Source organism: Ochotona curzoniae, unplaced genomic scaffold, assembly GCF_017591425.1.
Source record: "Ochotona curzoniae isolate NIBS_2020 unplaced genomic scaffold, NIBS_Ocur_1.0 scaffold_2476, whole genome shotgun sequence".
NCBI classification, from domain to species: Eukaryota; Metazoa; Chordata; class Mammalia; order Lagomorpha; family Ochotonidae; genus Ochotona; species Ochotona curzoniae.
The window spans coordinates 16931874-16954808 of record NW_024467095.1 but is presented as its reverse complement, the minus strand read 5'-3'; the positions used below and the strand labels follow the sequence as shown (position 1 = coordinate 16954808).

Below are 22935 nucleotides of genomic sequence, written 5' to 3'. Positions count from 1 at the left end.
GTGCAGCTGACAACTGGATCATGAAAGTGGATGATATCCCCCAAGTGGAGAAAAGTAACAAAAGATGAGGAGCTAGAATTGAGAAATAAGAAATAGGAAGATACGCCACATAGAACAGAGATCAAGAAGCAGAAGTCATGGGTTGTGGCCTAGCAAAGTCACCACCTGTGACACAGGCATCCCAAATGGGAGTTGGTTCAAGTACCAGCTGTTCCAATTCCAACCCAGCTCTCTGGGTTGTGCCAGGGAAATCAATGGGAGTCGACCCAAGTCCTGGGAGTCACTGTACCTCTATGGGAGACTAGAAAGAAGCTCCCAGCTTCTGTGTGACCTAGCTTGGGCTGTTGCAACCATTTCAGGAATAAACTTGCAGATGAACAATCTTTGCTGTCCTTCCCATTTTCCAACTCTGCCTTTCCAAAAAAAAAAAAAAAAAAACAACGGGAGCCAGAGGCAAGAGGAAAATCAGATACATGCAAGGCAACAAACTATTGAAGGGGGCAGAGGCATTCAAAGAGCAAGGCCAACGTTCTTCAAGTGACAGACCAAAAAGAGTGAGGGTATAACAGAATCCTTGGACTCGGTCATGGAGGTCACCAGATACCTTATCATTTTGGTGGAGCAGGGGTGGCTACAGCCACACTGGAGCTATTGAAGGAATGAGGGGAGAGAAGAAATGGAGAAGAGAAAGAATATTTAAAGAGTTTGGCAGAAAATAGGGTCAAAGAGTCAATGGAAATAAGTTTGCTGTTGTAAGCTGTGGAATCTATGAAATGCTAACTGGGACGCTTTAGCATGTCTCCTGCCCTCCCGCATCTCTCCTGCCTCCTAACTCCAATAAATAAATCTTTTTAAAAAATATATTAATTATATAAAGGATAGAGATAGGAATTATTGCCAGCAAGATTGGCAGTGATCTTTGTTGAGACTAACAAAACCATCTGGAAGATAATCTTAAGTAATAGCATTGATACAAGCTTCTCAGAGACCTTTAGCACAGTGTACCAAAATGGATCTCTTGATCTACCAGGCCAATTTCTGAGAACTCACCCAAGGCAGATGATTACATGGTTGGGTAAAAATGTGAGCATACTGACGCTGATGATTCTCATTTATAACAGGAAAATATCTGAAACAGTCTAGATGCTCAGCTATATATAGAGCTGATTAAGTGATTTTAAAAATAGCTTTTGGAGTATATGTAATCAAGTACTTTTCAACATTTCAAGAACACTTGAATATTTGCAATGTTTTGAGTGCAAACAAAGCAGGCTTCGAATACAATATGAACTCCAATCACATTTGGAGCACACACACATTTTTAAAATTATTTTCAGTGCATTTGAAAAAGAGACAACGTAAGAGATCTTCCGTCTGTGGTTTCACTCTCCACATGCCTGCAACAGTCACGGCCAGGCCAGAAAGAACCCAGCAGTCTGGATTTAAGTCTGTGCCACAGTTCAAAGCTGCATCCCTAGAAAAGACCCCAGCGCTCCTTTAAGGCCTGCCAGAGCTAACTGAAACACTGCCAACACAAAATATTTCTTCCAACCAGCATCTGAAAATAGAGGCTCTATCTCCTCAGTGCGAGAGCAGAAATCTTAACTGTGATAAGCACCACTAAGAAAACAGATGGAGTCCACATGGAGCAATACCCTTTCATGGATTTTGTATTCACTTCAACATGAGCCCCCTTTTCCTCCTTCATACTGCCTTAAAAATACTCACTCGGGCCCAGGGTTATTGAAAAAGCCAGTAAAATCTGCTTGCAACGCAGATGCATCACCTATGTGTGTCACCTTGTGCTCTGGTGTCCACTTTTTAAAGATTTAATTTTATTTATTTATTTATTTATGAAAGATAGAGAGGAGCAAAGACAACAATCTTCTGTCTGCTGATTCACTCCCCAAGCGGTCAGAATGGCCAGAGGAGAGCCGATCGGAAGCCAGGAGCCTCTTCCGTGTGTCTCATGCCAGTGTAGGGTTCCAAGGCCTTGGGACATCTTCGACTGTTTTCCCAGGTCACAAACAGGGAGCTGGATGGGAAGCCAGGCTACCAGGATAAGAACCAGTGCCTATATTGAACCCCAGGGCATGCCAAGCAAGGACTTTGGCCCTTAGGCTACCATGCCAGGTCTGCCACTCCACTTTCAATCCAGCTCTCTGCTAATTAATGACCTGGGAAGATGATCCAACTGCTTGTCTCCTGCCACTCACTTGGGAGACCTGGAAGAAGCTCCTGGCTCAGGGCTGGCCTTTGTAGCCATCTAGGGAGTAAAGCAATGGATGAAAGATCCTCTCTGTTTCTTTCTCTAATTCTTTCTAAATGATAAATTTTTACCAAAAACCACCTAGTCACTCTGGCCCAATGGAAGTTGAATCAACTTCCTCGGGGCTCTTTTCCTTACTGTTGTAGTTATTACCGATTAAAATCCTTGCCACTTGAAGTAGTGTCCAGTTTTAACTGACAATATACAGTTTCTCAGTAACTGAACTCTATTGGAAATCACTTATGGAAATATCTAATGTAGTTTTGATGTCCATTATCAAGTAGCTTGTATTCAGTGTTTACCCTGTCAAGTACTGAGCTAAGTGCTTTGCAGTTATTGTCACATAATCCCCAGAACAAACATAGTGAAGGTTAGTGCTCATCTTCATTTTACAGTGACAGCAGCATGGGAAGGTGAGTGATAACCGTCAACAGCTGAGAATCTACTCTGGTCACAAAGCAGCGGCCAAGTGGAGTCCTCTGGCCTGGAGACCTACTGCCCATCTCCCAAACCATCAAAAGCATCATGGCCTCAGACATAAACACTCCCAAATACCCAGGGAAAATACCTCTAGTGATTGAGAACCAAGGAACTCAATTCCTAAATTGGAGAAACACACCATGCTCTGCAGTCTGGTCATCCAGAAATATTTAATATTTCACTGCCCTCTTTTATGATTAAGTTATTTTCTGAAAATCATAAAATCTTAAAAAGATACTTTGTAAAGCACAAGACATGTAAATGGGAAAAACATTCCCACGACAGGTTAAGAAAATTCCCAGTGGCAAAATGCTGTTAAAATATACATTATGTCCACTTGGCCCATAACTGCTCGCTTCTTTGAAAGCTTCATTTCCCACCTCTGCATTTATGTATAACCCCCCAGATGTAGCTTAACCATGTACAACTGGCCAGAACTGGGCTAGACACCCCTGCCCTTTTTTTCTTTTTTTGGAATTCCGAGCTAGTCAAAGAGTAATGTGTATTTCGGATTTGTAAGAATCCCGTGCATGCACATTAGCACAGCACACTGGTCTTCAGGTGGAAAGGAAGAAAGAATGCATGCTCAGGAGAACTGAGGGGCCCCAGGCCCCACAACAACATGTGAAAGCAGAGGCTGGGTTCCTGCCAACCCTCCTACTTGCTGGACCATCCCTCCCCACTAGCCCTCCTCCATAGCCATGGCCCAGCCTCATTCCTGCCACCAAATCATGTGGATTTCTGTTCTTTTCTACTCAAAAGAGAATGACCAGTGCAAAGGGACACTCTGCTTGATCCTCTTTAGTGTCCACAGCCCTCTAGGCCATCCTCTCTGCCCCTGTTTTCTCTCTAAAACAAGGTCTTTGGTTCCTGGTCACATTGAATTTTATTCCAGTCTGCATTTGATCTGCCTGTCATACAACTTCTGTGCAATGCCTCCTCCCTACTTGTCAGCTCAACCACCCAGCACCTTCAGGCTCCATCCTCAACTTGTCCAACTGACCAACTGCCTGGATAACAAATGGAACTCAGAGTTAGAGCCACGGCCCCTGCACTGCTCTGGCTCCTTGTATTATCCCTTTTCCTTACCTCCCCCTCGTCCCCGCCAAACAGTAAGCAGTTTAAAGCTGACCAACACCAGATGTGAAGCCATACCTACCAAGGACTGGCTAAAAGCCAGGTCACAGTTATGCAGTCTTTTCCCCTACCCAACCCACTGAACAATGAGAAAAATGGTGCCCCGAGCAGCTTCACAAAGCAAGTACGAACACTTGGTTATATCCTTCATCTTGGGCGACTTGGGGTCCTCTCTTCTCCCAACTCTCCCCCTGGACACACTGGCTGTACCTGGGATATAAATGGCGCCAGCATTGCTCCGATGCGGCACAGCGAGCCACTGGTTCCCATCCCCAAAGCACGCATCGTCGTGGGGTAGACCTGGTGAAAGACATAGGAAGGGCCAGTGAGTTATGTTTCTTCTTAACTTTCCCTCGCCCCTCCACAGGGCAAGCTTTTCTAGGTAGATAACAACACTGTTTATGGATTCACAGAAAAAAAAAAAAACATTTTCTTAGCAATAGAAGCTTGCATTTTTCTAACAATATCAAAAAATTGAAATTATCCTTTAAGTGCAGAGTTTCAAAAAATATGTTTAATTGAATATTCCAAATATAGTGTTAGAGTGGTAATCTTTGGAAGCAAAAGGAAGATTTCCTCTTTAGGATAAAAACTTTTTTGGTATAAAAGTTCTACTGATTATAAAGAAAATACTCTACCACATACCCCACCCCCCAATAATAATCTGATGAAAAACAAATTTATGTGAACGGCAGAGTTATAGCAAGAATCTTCTATGTGCTGGTTCACTCCCCAAATAGCTAGAATGGCCAGAGCTAAGTTAATCCAAAATCAGGAGCGTCTTCCAGGTCCCCTCCAGGACTTCGGCCATCCTCTGTTTTCCCAGGCCATAGTAGTGAGCTGGATTAGAAATGGGCAGCACCTATATGAGATGCCAGTTCCAGTAGGAAGAAGATTAGCCTGATATGCCAAGGCCATGGTCTTAGGAAATAGAGTTTAACTTCAGTAAAAGGGAGAAGTGAGCAACTTTACACTTTTACGACCAGGTGTCACTTGATGCTAGGGCAATGAGTCATTTTCCATATGCATGACATTTAGTGAGAAAGGGAAGATTGGCTTTCAAGAATTAAATGAGAGGACTGACATCTTGGTATATTGAGTTGAACTGCCACTCGCATGCCAGCATCCTACATCAGGCCTGTTCCACCTCAAATGCAGCTTCCTGCTCATGTGCCTGAGAAAGCAGTGGAAGATAGTTGAACCCCTGACACTGGTGGGAGACCAAGATAGATCTCCTGCTTCTGGATAAGACTTGGCCCAGATCAAGCTTTGGCAGCCACTGGGGCACGGGGTTGGAGGAGGGTCAACCAGCAGACTCAAGTGCTTCCTCTCCTTCTTCCTCACTTTTTGTACCTTTCAAATAAATACTTCTAAAAAGAATAGTAAACTTAAACTCATTAAGCCATACAAAGTCCCTGTTTTAAAAAAATTAATGAAGGGAAATCCACATGAAGTAAAGCTTTTGATCTTGTTTTAACTTGATGCTTGAGGAATATGTGCAAACATCAAGAGAAGCCAGAGATACATTACATGTGTATTAACCCACTAGAAACAGCTCTCCTGGGATGCCCCGAGGTAACCAACCTTGTCAGGAGAGCATACCTCGGCAGTATAAATGTAGATGGTGTTGAAATTGGCAGCCACCAAGGCCCTCAGCATGAAGAGGAAGCCAATCAGGCCTGCACTGGAGAACAAGCAGCAGAAGGAAGTTAGGAAAGGCTTCCAGTGGGCCCCTCCGAGTGCGTGATAAAGGCTGGAGTACACCCACAGACAGCTCTGGCCCAAGGGAGCCACTGTGCCCGACTGTGGGGTCCTCGAGTCAGCCCCTAAGTGCTCCTCGTCTGGCCTCTTCTTTCCCCCAGCTGGATCGTTCCACCCTGGCCCTCAAAATGATCCCACTCTCTTGGCCACCCTGACTTGCAAACCAGTACAGTTTGAAGGGAAACTGACACCTAGTCATGCCCAGTTTCCGCAGAGCACTGCTTCCAGCCTCCCCTTTAAGATGCAAAATCCCAGGGCTGCTGCTATTAGAGGGCTCAAATGCTGTCTACAATACCAGCATCCCATCAAGTACCAGTTGGAGTTCTAGCTGTTCTGCTTCTGATCCAGCTCCCTGCTAATATGCCTGAGAAAGCAGTGGTGGATGGGTAAAGTGCTTGGATTCCCTGCCACCCACCAGCGGGCCCAGCTGGAGTTCTTGGCTCCTGGCAACTGCCCCAGGTTTTGTGGTCTTTTTTTTGGAGAGCGAATATCGGTGGATGGAAGATCAGCTTCTTTGTCATGTTGCCTTTCAAATACATTCTTTTAAAAATCCATGGGTGCTCCATGCCTTACACGAAAGTGCATGGTATTTGCATAGAACCTATGTTTACTCTCCGGGATGCTTTTCAAATCATCTCTAGATTTCTACTAACAGTGTCAATGCTATGGAAACAGTTGCTATACTACATTGTGTAGGAGTGACAAGAAAAATCTACATGTTTAATACAAAGGCAACCTTTTAGTATTTTTTTTAGTATTTTTCTCTTGATGGTTAGTTGAATCTGCGCTCAGAAGCTGTGAATACAGAGACCTGGTTGTGAATTACAGCTCAGAAAACACTAGGACAGCCAAATAGAATGTAGTGAACTTCATAACACAAGCTATGTCCTCTGGATCATCACATTATCTTGGTGCTGGTACAAATAATTATGAATAGATTTTTTTTTAAGTTAGCGTATTTATTTATGAAGCAGAACCAGAGAGAGGACAACAGACAGGGGAGACAGAGATCTTCCATCTGCTGGTTCTTTCCTCAAATGACCGGAGCAGCCAGAGCTGGGTGGTCCAAAGCCAGGAGCCAGGAGCCAAGAGTCTCCAGGTCTCCCAGGTGGGCACAGGATTCTTCCTGCTTAAAAGTACACACACACACAGGGGCATTCTCCACTGCTTTCTCAGGCACATCAGCAGGGAGTTGGATAGGAAGTAGAGCACCCCACGGAATGTCAGCACTGCAGGTGAAGACTTCATATACTATGCCACAATACCAGACCCAAGATACAGATAATTCAATAAATGACAAGGGTCCTGATCCTCCAGGAAGCTTTGGTGGGTCAAGTGAGAACAACAATGCCGGTGCCCACATCCCTGGGACCTGAAGTAGGGCAAAAACAGCAGTAAGAAGGAAGTAGGAATGGGAGCCGCCAGGTAAGATCCTTTTAGTCAAACAAGCATTCTGTTCTCTACCCGTCCTGGTGAAAGGGACCGTTCCTGGATCCCCACTGAACGCCGTAAGCCAGGAGACCCCATCATAAACCACCACACATACTTGTCTTGAAGCTACCCAAGAGAAACTTACCTGGATGTGCAAATATTGAGGAGAAGGAAGAATAAAGCTGTGCATCCCATGGTGATGGAAAGGCTGAGCCGCCGGCCCAGGAAATTGATACCCAAGATATTCAGTGGATTCACTAGGAAGCAAGCAGCAAAGACAACCAATTCCTGGGGTCTGGAATACTAGTGACATGGAGTCACCCTTCACCCAAATCTCATGACAGCCCAAAACCCATCACATTGTCATCAGCCTCATGAGACTCCACTTGCCATACTTTCCTCACGTGGGTCCAAGAATGACAAGGGGCATGCTGTATGTCCAGGAAGCTTATTCTATCACACAGATCTATTGCCAACTGCCAATCCGTAAGGCCTGTGTTTCAAATGGCACCTGTTTATCTCCAAATTCAAGGTGGCATTAATGGTTCAGTAACTTCAAGTAGAGCAGAAATAAAAACTGCTGCTTGAAACGTAGCAAGCCTGGAAGGCACACCCCAAATTCAGAGATATTAAAATGTGGAGATAATACATCAGATAATGGGTAGAATATAGTGATTCGAAGCTTTACCCCCCTAGACTTCCTCATGACTCATCCATGAGATTTGGGGACTTTGTCATCTACTAAGTCATGTCACAAGTTTGTCTCCTCCAAGACACAAGACCCACACCCAAGCGGTCAGAGCCAGCGTAGAGAGGAAGACTTACAAGCAATTTCGCCCACAGTGCTGATAATCATGGTCCGGTAGTCAGAGGGGGCAAACATGTGGCAGTAACAGGGGCTCTGATTCTCCTCCGAGTCCCCCACAACCACCACTGTTTCAGACTTAGACTTTGAACCACAGACCAGGTCTCGCTCCAGCAGCTCTGCGCTGGCCAGGATGACCCCATAGTAGGCGAAAGAAATGCCCAGCCTGGGAATGAGAACACACCGTTAGCCAAAGCTTCCTCCAGACGTGAAGGACAAACAGCATCACACGAGGCAGGGGAGGCCATTCCGAGCGGGAGGCACACATATGGAATGACCAATGGCACAGAAAACTCAGCCCTGCTATCAACAACATACTCGTTTTGCTGAGCATACACATGCATTTCTGTTGGGTACAGACCTAGCAGTGGAATTGTTGGGTCACTAGTCAAGCATAGCTCGACTTTCAAAGCAGTTGTGTTAATTTAGAACTATCATCTCCAGTTACTTTCCAAAACTTGGTTTTCTAAATGTAGTCATTGTCAGACTGATAGATTTGTAATAGTGTCTCATTGAACTTTAATTTACACGTCCCTGACTTCCTTAAGGTTGAGCATGTTTTAACGTTCTTATATGATACTCATGTTTTGGTGAAGCGACTTCTGTTTTCTTGCCTATTTCTAAACTGGTCATCTGTTTTAGTCTTAAAATACGATGTTATATACATTCGCTTTGCAAGGCGCTGCAAGAAGTTTTTGGAAGAACAGGTGTTTAGTAAACACCTGTGTTTAGGTGTGAGTAAAGTGCTCACATACGAGCACCCGGATTTAATTCCCAGTAGCAGTTCCTGACTCCGGCCCCCTTTCCCCTCCAATATCAGACCAGAGAAGCAGTGGCAACAGCTCAAATCCCGGGGTTCCTGCCGCCCACTTGGGAGACACAGACTTCATTCCCAGCTTTGGGCTGTTGTCCAGTCCAGCGTGGCTACTGCAAGCATCTGGAGAGTGAGTAGCAAATGCGAGTTTTTAAATTTTAAAAAACTTAATGGAGCCAACATTGTGGCACAGCATTTTAAGCCAGTACCTACAACACCAGCAACCCATATCAAACTGGTTCGAGTCCCAGATTCTCTGGTGCAAAATTCAGCTTCCTGCTAAAGGACCCAGGAAGGTAGTTGAAGTTGACCCAACTGCTTGTACCCTTGGCATTCATTCATGAAAGAGACCCGAACGGAGTCCTCGCCACTGCAGCCATTCGGGGGAGAGCACCCAGAAATAGAAGATCTTTCCCTGCCACTCTGCCTTTCAAATAAATAAACTTATAAAATATATAGATTAAAAATTGTGTGGAAAATTAAGTTTGCTTTGGTGTAGAAATCCAGGCGTAGTTTTTTTTGACAATTTATTTTCAATCTACTACTTCAAGTTACAGATTTCAAAGTGTTTTTTTTTTTCCATCAGAATAAACTCACCTTTTCATTCCATTGTTCATGGACTTTTGAAAATATCCTTATATACATTAATGTATACATAATGTGTTGGATACATATGTATATGTGTATATAAAATTTCTTCTTCAGTTGATAGCTTACCTAACAGGTTCTTAATGACACCAAATTCCTACTTTAATGTGGTAAAAATCACCAATCTTTTCCTTTACGCTTGGCACTGCACGTGTCCTGCAGAGCAATTGCTCACGGTGATGGCTGCAGAGAAATACAGCAGAGAGGACCCCATGAGTCTCTCTCACTGAATCGGAGATGTACGGAAAAGGTCCCAGCTGCCAAAGGTGAGCAGTGAACTCAGGGGCTCCTTAGAAAAAAGCAAATCAGAAAGCCTCCTTCTGTCTCTTTGGAAAATGTCACTTCCAGTAGTAAATGTTACCAGTGGCAATGCTTGGAGCAGATCTGGTGTTTGAGTTGGCAGCACTCAAAGGATGTGTTTAAGCAGATGTCCTCCAATTGCCTGGTGAGGCAAACTCTGAAATCAGTCCGTTCTTACCATATGACCCAGATCTGCAATGTGGTTCGTAGATACTTGGCATCTAATAGGTCCATAAATCTTCCTCTCTTTTCCTGGGGTGAGAAGGGGGAAAACAGAATACAAATAGCGGGGCTAAGGATAAACAAGGCTATGTCCTGGGTTTAGATCATAGGAAACAAACGCCGGCATGTGGTAGGCGAAGCCATCACCCAGCTCCACTGAGTATAGCTCTTGCAAACCCCACAGGTTCACTATTTTCAAACATTCATCTCAACCAATCAGACCTCGTGGTTTTTGTTATTAATGGCAAGAGGCAAAACTCAGTGACCTCAAGGTTCTAATTTGCCTGCTCTGCCTCTCCTAACCAGTGCTGTTGCTGGATGGGGGAACAGAGAACACACAAGTCAGGAAGCCAGAAGGGAGAATCCTCCTTAATGGACGTCAGAGTGAAAAATCAAGACAGAACTTGAGCTTGGTGTGAGACAACAGCATTAATGTGGAAAGGAGATAAAACACCTCATTTGTAAGAGCAGTATTCAGCAGAGATCTTTCTGTCCATCTCGGAGCTCACTTCAACACTTCTGGATAATAATGAGGATGGGCGCTATATGACTGCACAGAGATGGAGTTTCATGTCGAGAAGGATGTTTCTGAGGGTGCTCAAGTGGAAAAAGTGACCCTCAGGATTACAAGATTTCCCAGAGGGCTCATTAGTGTGGACCTGGTTTTCAACGTCACAGGCAGAGCATGAAGCCAGAAGTCTTTTGCTCCCAGGGCTGGGGATTCAGCTCCTGGAGATCTTTGTGGGTTGAGGGCAGCAGCAACAGCCCCACTTTCACCTGTTTTATTCAGTCGAACCCTGCTTCCTTGCCACTAGGAAACACCTGCCTTGTCCTAGCCTGCAACTTTCTAGCAAATACGTAGCGCAGAAGGCTGGCTCTGCAGTACAGTAAGATAAGCCACCACCTGTGATGCCAGCATCCTTTATGCGTGGCCGTTCAAGATCCAACTGCTCCACTTCTGATCCAACTCCCTGTTCGTGGGAAAGCAGAAGAGGATGGCCCAGGTGTTTGGGCCTCTACATCTACATGGGAGACCCAGAAGAAGCTCCTGGCTTTGCTCTGGCCCAACCCTGGTCATTGCAGCCATTAGGGAACGAACCAGTGAATAAAGATCTGTCTCCACCACTGTTACTCTGCCTTTCACACAACTAAATCTTTTATAAAAACCACATGGCCCAGAGAGGACAAACAGCTTCTCTACGGCTGCAAGGCATTTGGAGCCAGCCTAGAATCCAGGTCTCCTAAGCCCAGGCCTAAGTCTTGGCCATCCATCTTGGTGCTGCCCCAGTGCCACCGAAAGCTTACAGCACTGAACCCATGAGTGACTCCTAGCCATTATTCCAGTAAAGCGTTTGGCTCTCTTCAGCTACAAACCAGATGGGAGAAGTCATTCATCTTAAGCCCAGCATGGCCTCCCGTCTGACTCTGGAATGAAGCAGCCCGTGTGTTACCCCGTCCAGCCCTCTCAAACAAGACTATGCTCCAACCGCCCAGGCCCCTCTGCATCTGCTGCTGCTATGGGCTCAGCTCACGTCCCGCCTGCAGCACCCTCTCTCTTTCCTCTACAAAGGTTTGTTGTCCTACTGCCTATTGCCCTGGAGGCGACTCACCTAGCCCCAGTCACCCCTGCCTGCACCACTCACACCCTGCCCTAAGCACCGGCTCTGCTTTGTTGTTCTTTCAGGCTCAAGACTCATCTCAGCACCCAGAAAGGAAGAGACTAGAAGGCAGGGGGTCTGTGACTCGGGGCCTCGCTCAGCAGGTGACTGTGCAGCAGGACAAGAGGGCTTAATGCGCATGAGAGGAGCCTGCAAGCTTGAGAGGGGGAAGAGGCCAAGGATGAAGGAGAAGAGAGGAAAGCAGGAGGAGGAGGAAGCAAGGGAGGCAGCAGAGCATGGGAGGCATGGGAGGACAGGCAGAACTAGGACATGAGGGGAGGAGGGCAGGCAGAGCAGAGAGGACAGGATGTGCAGGAAGAAGGAAGGAGGGGAGAGAAAGCAACAGGTGGTAAGGACCAAGTCTCGGAGAGCGGAAAAGGTGATGGGAGAAGAGAATGAGGCGGGCCCCTCTGCACTTGTGCCTGCAATTCCTGTGTCCCCCTCACATGGTGCATACCAAAAATGGTTTTGGGCCTCCTGTTCAGCCATCACCTCTGGTTTAAGTACTTTGTTTCTGCTAAGTGTTTTTCCTAACTCCTTTTATTTATACTACTGTTAATTAAACCTTCATAGTCACTGAAAGATTCAGTCTACTCTTTATTGAGCATAACATCTTCATTTAATCACACCTGCTTGACAATCAGTCATCATACCATGCTTTGCACGGTAAGATGTAACTCTCGGCAGCCCAGTGGCTAAAGTCCTCACCTTGAACGCGCCGGGATCCCATATGGACGCCGGTTTTAATCCCAGCAGCCCCACTTCCCATCCAGCTCCCTGCTTGTGGCCTGGGAAAGCAGCTGAGGACAGCCCAAAGCCTTGGGACCCTGCACCCGTGTGGAAGACTTAGAGGAAGTTCCTGGCTCCTGATCAGCCCAGCACCATCCGTTGCGCTCACTTGGGGAGTGAGTCATCAGACAGATCTTCCTCTCTGTTTCTCCTCCTCTCTGTATATCTGACTTTGCAATAAAAAATAAATCTTAAGCAAAACAACAACAAAAAAAGATGTAGCTGCTGGCCTCACAAGAAAGGTGACAACTGACAGTGAAATAGCAGTTGTCCAAATACTGAACCCACAGCAGTTTCAAAGTTCAGAAAATAAATTGGAATAGTAGAGTGCCCCTTAATGCCTGGGAAGAAAGTTCAGATTTCCTGTTGCACAATCAGGTTTTGAAATACACATCACACTGAGAATACCTGACCTAAATGTGGTGGTGAGTCTGAGGAATGGCCAGGATACTTAAGCCTCATGTTTTCTGCATAATCCTGGAGTGCATGCTGTGGACACGTTAACTGCATGCCAGGGCTGTGGAGGATGGGCATGTGGAGTGACGGGTAAGGCTGATCCCGTGACACCAGAATCTCATATGCATGCCAACTTGTGTCCTAGTGTCCTAGCTTTTCTGATTCAGCTCCCTAATAGCCTGGGAAAAGAGCAGAAGATGACTCAAGTGTTTGGAAGACCTGTATGAAGCTTATGACTTCAGCCCAACCCATTTAGTCAGCGCTGCTTTCTCAAGGGTTAACCAGCAGGTGAAAGATCTCGCTCTCCCCGTCTTCCTAATAATCTTTAAAAAAAAAAATAACAGATGTTACACTTGAGACTTCCTCAACCCCAATCCTTTTCATTTTTATTTTAAAGATTTATCTTTTCATTGGAAAGTCAGATATACAGAGAGGAAGATCTTCTGTCTGCTGATTCACTCCATAAGCAGCCGCAACAGCCACAGCTGAGCTGATCCAGAGCCAGTAGCCTCTTCCAGGTCTCCCACATGGGTGCAGTGCCCCAAGGCCTTGGGCCGTCCTCGATTACTTTCCCAGGCCACAAGCAGGCAGCTGGATGGGAAGCGGGGCTGCCAGGACTAGAACTGGTGCCCATATGGGATCCTGGCATGTGGAAGGCAAGGACTTTAGCCATAGGCCACCGTGCCAGGCCCTAATTCTGTTTTTGAATGGCCGTTCTGAAGTACCTTCATCTCCTAAGGAGAGAAGGGAGACCCAGAGCTGCAGTGCGGATAAAGGCCGGGATCGAACGCTTGTTTATCGATCCCGTAGCTGCTTCAGGTCTCATGAACCCCTGGATGTGCCCAATTTTCATGTCAAAGACGTTTCTTGCTATTCCCCAGAAAAACAACTTCTTTGGCAAGTGTCCCAGGAAATTCTATGAGAACAGGTGCCATTTGGCAAGTCGTTAATAAGTGGATTAGGAACTATAAATATATTCTAGAGAACGAGTAAAAATAAATGAACCTAACACAAAAGAGATAAACTTGATAAAAAAAAAAAAGATATGCTGTTTTAAATTTTCATCTGCAAGAATATTTTTACAAATGAGATGAATAAGACAAGACAGTTTATAAGAAAAGACTCAGGATTCATGAGTAGCTTTAAAAGCTTCTAGGAAACAAATGCTTGAATAAATGGTAATGCATATTTGTAGCAAGAGTGCACAATGAATGAAATTGATTTCTTCAATACCAGCGCATCAAGTCAACAAAGCCACAATCAAAGCCTCATAGGGTTTTTGTTAAGGGGAAATGAGAGAAGATCTTGACAAAATGAATTAAAAATAGGCCTGAAAAATAGATTAGGCGCTTCTGAACCAGAAGTTTGACCAGGCATAAAGAACCAAATTATAGCATGATATAATTAAAACAGTGCCACGTTGTTTTTTTCTTCCAAGAATGTGCAATGTTCTATAACACATGTGAATCTATAAATCATTACAGAATAAGTTGTGACAAATAAATTTAAACCCTCATATTATGGGAGACGGATTAGCTAATAAAAACTATCCGTGTAATTAGTTTGCGATATAACAAAGCTATATTTGTGCCATGTTTTATACTCAAACTAAGATCCAACATTTAAATTCTAAAATCGAGTTAATCCAATAGATGGGAATTTAAGGAATCAGTGCTGATTAAAAAACTAATCTTAGGTGCTGGATGTTTGGCACAGTGATTCAGATGCCACAATGGTCAGGACGCCCCTCGGGACACCCTCGTCCCTCTCGGATTGTCCAGCAGTGCAATGTCCACCACCAACAGCCTCCTGCTAAGGTGTACTCGAATGGGAACAGGTGACAGCTCAGGTGGCAAAGTCCCCGCTGCGCACGCTAGGGCCCCACATGGACCTTCCGGCTCCTAGCTCAGCCTCATCTAGTCCTGGCTAGCGCAGGCTTTTGGGGAATAAACCAATGGATGTGAGGGAGATCTCCCTGCACCCTCTCTCTCCCAAACAAAATTAAAAATTCAAAGACTAAACATATATGACCCAAGTACCGAACTCAAAAAGTTAGAAGAAAAATAAACAGTAGAAATCAATGAAATAACCTCCCAAAAATCAATACAGAAAGTCAGCTAATGATCGTGTTTCAAAGTCTAATAGAACAAACAAATCTCTAGTAAGCTGGATCCAGGGGAAAAAAAGCAGAAATAAACAGTATTAAAGATGAAAGAGTACATAGGTTATTTAAAACTCAGTTTAACACTGGGAGAAATCTGTATGAACCATGCAACAATTCTTTTATGTATGAAACCAAAATGGACTCAACCGAAAGTATGAAACAAAAAATAGACTACAACCTTCAGGTAAATCAAATCACATTTTAAAAAATGTATTTTGGAACGGCGAACTTGGGGCCCCTCTGACCGTCCCATTGGTGGGAAAGCAAACTGGCAATCGCTACTGTGAAAAGAGTTCAATGACTTCCCCCAAAATTAAACATCAAATTACCAGGTGAGCCAACAATTTCTCTTCTGGATAAATACACTCAAATAACTGGAAACAGTAAATGAAGGGATATTTGGACACTCGTGTTCAGGGCACCATTACTCCTAACAGCTGACACGTCGAAGTGACCCACGGAACTGCCAACAGGACTCTAATCACCAAGACAGTGCCGAGACCCCCAGGACCCCGTGCTGAGCACAGTAAGCCACAGGTCAGCACCTACAACACTGGCATCTCATACAAGCGAGTCCTGCCTGTTCCATTTCCAATGCAGGGAGGGCAGTGCACCCGGGAAGGCAGCGGAAGATGCTCCACGTGCTTGGCCCCTGCCACCCACCTGCGGGACTCAGACGGAGGCTCCCGCTGCAGCCTGGCCCAGCCCCAGCCACCCCAATCATTCGGGAAGCGAACCGATACATGGTCTTTCCCTACGTCATTTTACCTTTCAAATAAACAATTTTTTCAATGTTTAAGACAGTAAATTTTATGTTATCTATGTTTTATCACAACAGAAAAAATACAAACCACCTCCATCAGCTGCCTTTCAATTATCTTCCAAATTATCTTGGGTCAAACCATTTTTTTTTTTAATTTATTGTTGCTTACATTGTATTATGTAGTACAGTTTTATAGGCGCTGGGGATTCCCCCCACCCCTCCCATACCCCTCCCCCCATGGTGGATTCCTCCACCTTGTTGCATAACCATAGTTCAAGTTCAGTTGAGATTCATTGCTTGCAAACACATGCCTAGCATAAAGTCCAGCGTCTTATTGTCCAGATAAGTTCAGTGGCCTTTTGGGGAGACCTTCTATGGTCTGAAGATAGGTCTAACAGAGTAAAGATCCGGTCAGTTAAAAGCCCCAACAAGGCCTCAGTATCAATATACAACATTATGGAATTAATTGACATAGTATTGGGTAAACAATATGTTAAAAATAATGCAAGTTCCATTCTTCGAAACATCTGGGTTGAGACAGTATCAATGACAGGTTCAAAAAATAACAAACAACCAAACAAAAAATTACAGGCTAAATCAAGGCAAACATGTGGTATCTAATCTTTTGGGATTCGCTCATTTCCCTTAGCATTATAGTTTCCAGTTGTGCCCATTTAGCCACAAAGAACTGCATTTTGTTTTTTTTAATAGCTGAGTAGTACACCAAGATCCAATCTACATGGATAAAAGACCTAAAGCTACATCCAGAAACCTTCAAACTCTTGCAAGAAAATGTAGGAAATACCCTGCAAGACCTAGGAGTAGGTTCCGACTTTCTAAGGACACCAAAAGCAATAGCAGTTGAGAACAGAATAAACAAATGGGACCTCATCAAACTAAGAAGCTTCTGTTCAGCAAGGGAAACAATCAACAAAGTAAAAAAGCAACCCACAGAGTGGGAGAAGATCTTTGCACACGATATAGGCGATAGGGGGCTAATTTCCAGGATATACAAAGAACTTCAAAACAACCAAAAAACCAAAACAAACAAGCCACTCAAGAAATGGGCACGGGAAATGGGCAAACATTTCACAAAGGAACAAGTCCAAATGGCAAACAAACATATGAAAAAATGTTCCAGCTCCCTAGCAATAAGGAAAATCCAAATTAAAACATCGATGAGGTACCACCTAACACCAGCAAGATTGGCCCACATAAACAAGAACACCAACGACGCTTGCTGGCGAGGATGCGGGGAAAAGGGAACCCTACTCCACTGCTGGTGGAGCTGCAAATTGGTACAGCCTTTATGGAAATCAGTCTGGAGAACACTCAAACAACTCAAAATCTGCATACCATATGACCCAGCAATAGCACTCCTAGGAATATATCCAAAACACCTGTTTTACGACAAACCAACATGCATCCCTATGTTCATCGCAGCACAATCAGTAATTGCAAAAACATGGAAGCAACCAAAATGCCCATCAGCAGAAGATTGGATAAGAAAGCTTTGGTTCATCTACTCAAACCATTTTTTTTAAGATTTATTTATTTTTATTAGAAAGGCAGATATACAGAGGAGAGACAGAGAGGAAGATCCTCCGTCCCATGGTTCACTCCCCAAGTGGCCGCAAGGGCTGGAGCTGAGCCAATCCGAAGCCAGGAGCCAGGAGCCCTTCTGAGTCTCCCACATGGGTGAAGGATCCCAAGGCTTTGGGCCGTTCTCAACTGCTTTCCCAGGCCACAAGCAGGGAGCTGAATGGGAAGCAGGGCTGCCAGGATTAGCACTGGTGCCCCTATGGGGTCCTGGGCATGCAAGGCAAGGACTTTAACCACTACACTATTGCGCCGGGCCCCAGGTCAGACCTTTTCATCAGCAGTTTGCCAACCTTTCAAGACAATTTCTACCTTAGATAAACTTCCAGAAATGTGGGGGAAAAAACTCATGTAACATGATTTATAAACTTGATATCAAAATAAGACAAAGCTGGGCCCGACGCAGTAGCCTAGTGGCTAAAGTCCTCGCCTTGCACACACCAGGATCCCATATGGGTGCTGGTTTGTGTCCCAGCTACCAGGCTTAGCATCCAGCTCCCTGCTTGTGGCCTGGTTAAGCAGTGAGGATGGCCCAAAGCCTTGGGACCCTGCACCTGCTTGTGAGACCCAGAAGTGGCTCCTGGCTCCAGATTGGCGCAGCTCTGACCATTGCAGCCGCTTAGGGAGTGGATGAAAGATCTTCCTGTCTCTCCTCTCTGTGTATCTGCTTTTCCAATACAAATAAAATACATCCTTTTAAAAAATAAGCCAAAGTCAATACAATGCAACACTAGGACAACTTCCCACATATGAATAAGGGAGCCAGCTCATGCGATTAGCTTTGCAAGCTAGGTGTCACCGCTCCATTTGCTGTTGAAAGAAAAGCGCGTGGAAGCATGCCAAGGCCATGTGGCTCCTGGAGGAGCTGTGTTGTCCGCCCCCATCTCTGCTCTTTCTGCGCCATCACTCTGCCTCCAGGGACAGAAGTACATACCTCAGGTCCCCCCTCCCACCCCGCGGCCCCTGGTGACTTCGGTACACTCACCAGCACAGGCTCCACCAGCTTCCCCTCCGGCATGACCGAGCGGTTCATCCTGGCGATGTGATGCAGAGTGGCCAGGGCGGCCTGGGTGTTCCCGGTGGAGACGTTGAAGCGAGCCGATTCAGGGATAAACTGCACAGATGACAGAGCATCAGGGTTGTGACTGTGGTAGACCCCAGGGGTGTGGGTGGCATTGCTCCCTACGCTACAGGCGCTAGTTTCCCCAAGTGGAAGAATGTAGGCAGCTTACAGGCAGGCAAGACAGCAGAAACGCCACCCAAGAATCAGCAGTGGCACAGTAGGTTAAACTGCCACTGTGGAACATACAGCCAATTTCAGAGTGCTTGGTTTGTGTCCCAACTGCTCTATTCCCAGTCCAGCTTCGTGCTACAGCACCGTAGGAAGCAGCAGGTAATGGCTCTAGCGATTTTGTCCCTGAAATCATTTAGGAGACTGGGACCGAGGCTCAGGCTCCTGGCTTCAGCGAGACCTTCTCTCCTAGTCCCCTGACCCCAGAGCTCAGCCACCTCCCCAGGGTGCTGGGGCCTCCCCACCAAGCAGCAGGGCCCCCAGCACCTGCGGGTTGGAGGAATGGATTCTGATCAGTAGGACCTTCAGCCCAGTAGTTCTTCAAACTATTCAGCATCACACGTAGCCGGCAAGGCCACGCTCCACTGCAGCTCCCAGATCACTTCAGACTGCTGTCTCCCAGGCCTCCTCCAAGCAAGGCCGCTGGGTGCTTCAGGGCCAGTGGCGCTCACGCCCCCTCTAGGCATGATCCTGACACGTCTGCTTTCCCAGCCTTTGCCCAAGACACATGTAGACTTCTGAGCACACGGACAGGTCTCTTTCAGAACCCACTCACTCCAATCACCCCCTGCGCCATCCCCTTCTTACACACCCACAGCACCCCTGGGCTTCAAGGCCTGCCTTCGCAATCCCTCACCGGCACCTCATGCCAGCTGTTCCTGCCAGCCTGCCTGCTGCATTTTCCCACCTTTACAACCTTTCTGCCCTTCTCTGGCCCCTCCAAGGCCCAGCTCTGATAATGCCACTCCAAGGCCCAGCTCTGACAGTGCCACTCCTCTGGAGTTAGCCACGCCTAGCTCTGAGTGCCCAGAGCTTCTATTGCTACAGCATCCATCCCAGTCCAGGCGGCAGTTAGAAAAAAGCATTTACTTAAAAGGTTGAATGAAGGTAGAATAAGAAACCGAGCCTCCATTGCTGCTTCATTTCCCAAAGTCAGGAGCCCCTCTCAGGTCTCCCAGGTGGGTGGCAGGGACCCAAGTACTTGAGACCAAATTATGTATCAACAGCAGGAAGCTGGATCAGAAGTAAAGGCAGGACTCAAGCCCAGTCATTCTGATAGGAGTTGCAGGTGTACCAAGCAGCAACTTAACCCGCCACATGACAGCACCTGCTCCAGAACCATCATTTTATTGTGCTTCTTTCTTTCTCACCGATTGGCTAAGAACTTCTAGGTGACAAAAATGGTGTTTAACATAGTTGTAGTCTTGCACTGAAACTTAGCATTGAGTCTGGCATACACTCCATGAGAGAACTGACCGAGTCAGGATTCAAAGCAGTAACTGCTAAGAAGGTGCCAGCATCACTCACCTAATGAGCATGATGCCCCAGGCACTGTATTAAGACAGCTGGGAAGTGGCATGCTGGTACAGCAAGTTAGCCCTCCGTGGCACTGTCATCCCATGCAGGTGCCAGTTCCTGTCCTGGCTATTCTACTTTTAAACCAGTTCTGTGCTTATGGCTTGGGAGAGCAACAGAGAATGGTCCAAACCCCGGAGGAGGGAGGACTCAGAACTCGGGCTTCTCCCGAGAAATCAAGCGCAGATAGAACACAAGCTAAAAGCAGAGAATGGAGTTGAAGTGCCTGAACTGAATTCAGATTTAACTTGGGAGAAGATGGGCAGAGGTAAGGAACCAGATGTCATGGGAAAGACCTAAGGGACACGAGATGGCTTCATTTAGAAAAGTAACGCGTTCTTAAAGAGAGGTCTTCCTAAGAGAACGCGTGAGGTTCACAGGCGAAATTTATAAAGGGAAACTCCGTTCACTATCCAAAGACCGTAACAACCAGATTGCCTGGAGATGGAGCATAATTACAGAAATCTGTTCAGCGATCATGTGCCTGAATCTGAGAACATTCCAGAACAGATCTGCTGTCACGGGACACATCTGCATTGTCTTCAAGTTTGAGACAAATGGCCACAGTTTTTGAAATTTTGATGCCAGGGGATAGGTAGGTGGCAACGAAGCAAGCCGAGCCTCATTGCACTGAGTCACCTACCCACTTCTCTGAATCCCACTAGAAATTCAAGATGCTGCTGCTGCTGCAGCTGCGTCTCACGGATTCAGGAGAGGGCAGGAGGAAGAGCCAGCAGGTGGACAGAGCATCCAGCAGGCGACAGGGGTCAGCACCAGTAGGGCCGAGTTATCAAAGAAACCTTCCAGGAATAAATGATGAGGCAGTCTCGAGCAGATGCGCCCGTGCTGGGAGAGGCAGGCGCCTCAGCAAATAAAAGACAGACACAAGATACATTCAGGGGTCTTCCCAAAGTTCACGGGAAACACACAGCATGAAGGAAACTAGACGTGGATCTCAAGGGTTGTTTTTTTTTTTTTGCATCAGAACAAACTTCCCTTATCCCACTGTCCCATCAGTTTCCCTCAAATTCCCTGTTCTTGTGGAGCACAATGGCCAGTGGACTCGTAGCCAGGGAGGGCGGGGGAGGGGGGTCCTGTGAGTTTCCTCACCTTGAACGCGAGGATAAGGATGATGCCAGGGATGGAGGCGATGCGGATGAGCCAGCGCCACCCGATGGTGGGGATGACCACAGAGGCCAGGCCGATGATGAGCAGCGAGCCGGCCAGCCAGAAGACCTGCGGAGAGACAGGGAAGGGGACATCCGCCCGTCCAGTGGCTGCAGCACTTCCTCCCTCAGGAGCTGCTTCCCCCAGCATTTTGCCAACGTTACAAGACGAGCTGGGGCAGTCTTTACCGAGGAGCAGGTTCTACTCCCAGCACTACCTCAGACTATGGAGATGAACTGAACAGGTTACCTCCTTTCTCCAGGGCTCGAGGTCTCAGCTGCACACAGGAGCCTCTGCTGGAGAGCCTAAGCCCAAGGTGCCCCAGACCTTACACAGTCTCAGACTTTGAGTGTTTTGTTCTGAGATTCCTAACACGCTCACTGGTCCATCACATGAAAGACAGAGCTGGCAGTGAAGGCACTCCTCGTTCTCATCTCAGAAGGAACCAGTATCAGAGCTGGCATGTTGGCATAGTGGGTTAAACCATCACCTGCAACATTATGCTGACTGGTTCAGGTCCAAGTTGCTCCACTTCTGACCCAGCTCTGTTAATGCAATGTGGAAAAGCAGCAGCAGATGGCCCAAGTGTTTGGGTCTTTTCTCCCACATGGGAAACCCAGATGAAGCTCTGAGCTTCAGCCTGGCCCAGTGCTGGCCATTGTAATAATCCAAGAAAAGAACCAGTAGACGGCAGATCTCAACGTTTTCCAATAGTTTCAACCTGGCCCAGACTCAGCCATGGTGGCCAGTTAAGCAGAAAACAAGAAGATCTCTCACTCAAATGTTAGAACAATTTGCACGTACCTAAGAATAGCTTTGGAAGGATGCATTGGTACAGCAGTAAAGCCACCGCCTGTGACGCCAGCATCCCATAAGGACACCGATTCATATCCTGGTTGCTTTGCTTCTGATCAAGGTGCTAATGTTTGCTAATGAGCTAGGAAAGCAGTGGAGGGTTCCCCAAGTACTTGGGCCCCTGTAGCCACGCGGGAGATGCAAATTCCTGGCTTCAGCCTAGCCTAGCATTGGTCGTCATTCCAGTGAAGCAGCTGTTGGACTGACCATGGTTGTTGGGGATGCTGTGGTTACAGTGTGAATGTGACTGTCGACTGATGAAGTCCTGGTCTTAGAAAACCCTGGGATTGAACCTGTCACGCCTTCACCATGCTGACTGCCGCTGTCAGGCAGTGCTCTAACCAAAGCAGCATGAACCAAACCGAGCGAAGCAGCCCTCACCGCATCGTACCGCAACGGCCTCGGGGATCCCTGGTTCTCCTTACCTGAGACAGTGGTAGCATGAAGCCCCGATACTTGGTGGGTAAAAATTCAGTCTTGATGATCAGCCTAAACAGGAAGGGAGGGAAAAAAATGTTTTTATAAAGCCCAGATAACAAACGATGACTTGTCTTGGGCATTAAAAAAAGTTTATTGTACATCAAAACAAAATTGTTAATACCCACGTAAGAGCAAGAAACTCGGAATGACTCCTCTGTTCACATTTTAACTCACATTATTATTTTAAGCCTTTCTACCATTTCAGAGGTGTTAGCTTTATTTCTTTTGTCAAGAGAAGCATCAGTAAAACCTTTTCCCAAGCCTGATTTCCTTTCTTAAAGCATGAGGGAAATGAAAATATGCCCAAAAGAAAGTGTGATCCTAGCAAATAATTGTCAATGCACAGATTTCTAATTAAGTACAGATTAATCTTGTGATTAGGAATCAATGGGATGCTAGTCTATCAGTTGTCTACTTGGTCATCTCTTCC

At 46.3% G+C, this 22935-nt stretch overlaps 1 protein-coding gene across 3 annotated transcripts in view; it reads right to left on the bottom strand.

Annotated features, from left to right (window-relative positions):
* The window catches only part of SVOPL (SVOP like), a 42838-nt gene that overhangs the window by 10497 nt on the left and 9406 nt on the right, over nt 1-22935 (bottom strand). For all 3 annotated transcript variants that reach the window (XM_041002384.1, XM_041002385.1, XM_041002386.1), the window contains 8 exons: nt 22451-22514; nt 21114-21239; nt 18342-18470; nt 9884-9957; nt 7904-8109; nt 7224-7335; nt 5489-5570; nt 4097-4186 (listed from right to left, as the gene is read on the bottom strand). In XM_041002384.1, coding sequence (XP_040858318.1) covers nt 4097-4186; nt 5489-5570; nt 7224-7335; nt 7904-8109; nt 9884-9957; nt 18342-18470; nt 21114-21239; nt 22451-22514 — 883 coding nt within the window. The remainder of the gene's footprint in view (nt 1-4096; nt 4187-5488; nt 5571-7223; nt 7336-7903; nt 8110-9883; nt 9958-18341; nt 18471-21113; nt 21240-22450; nt 22515-22935) is intronic.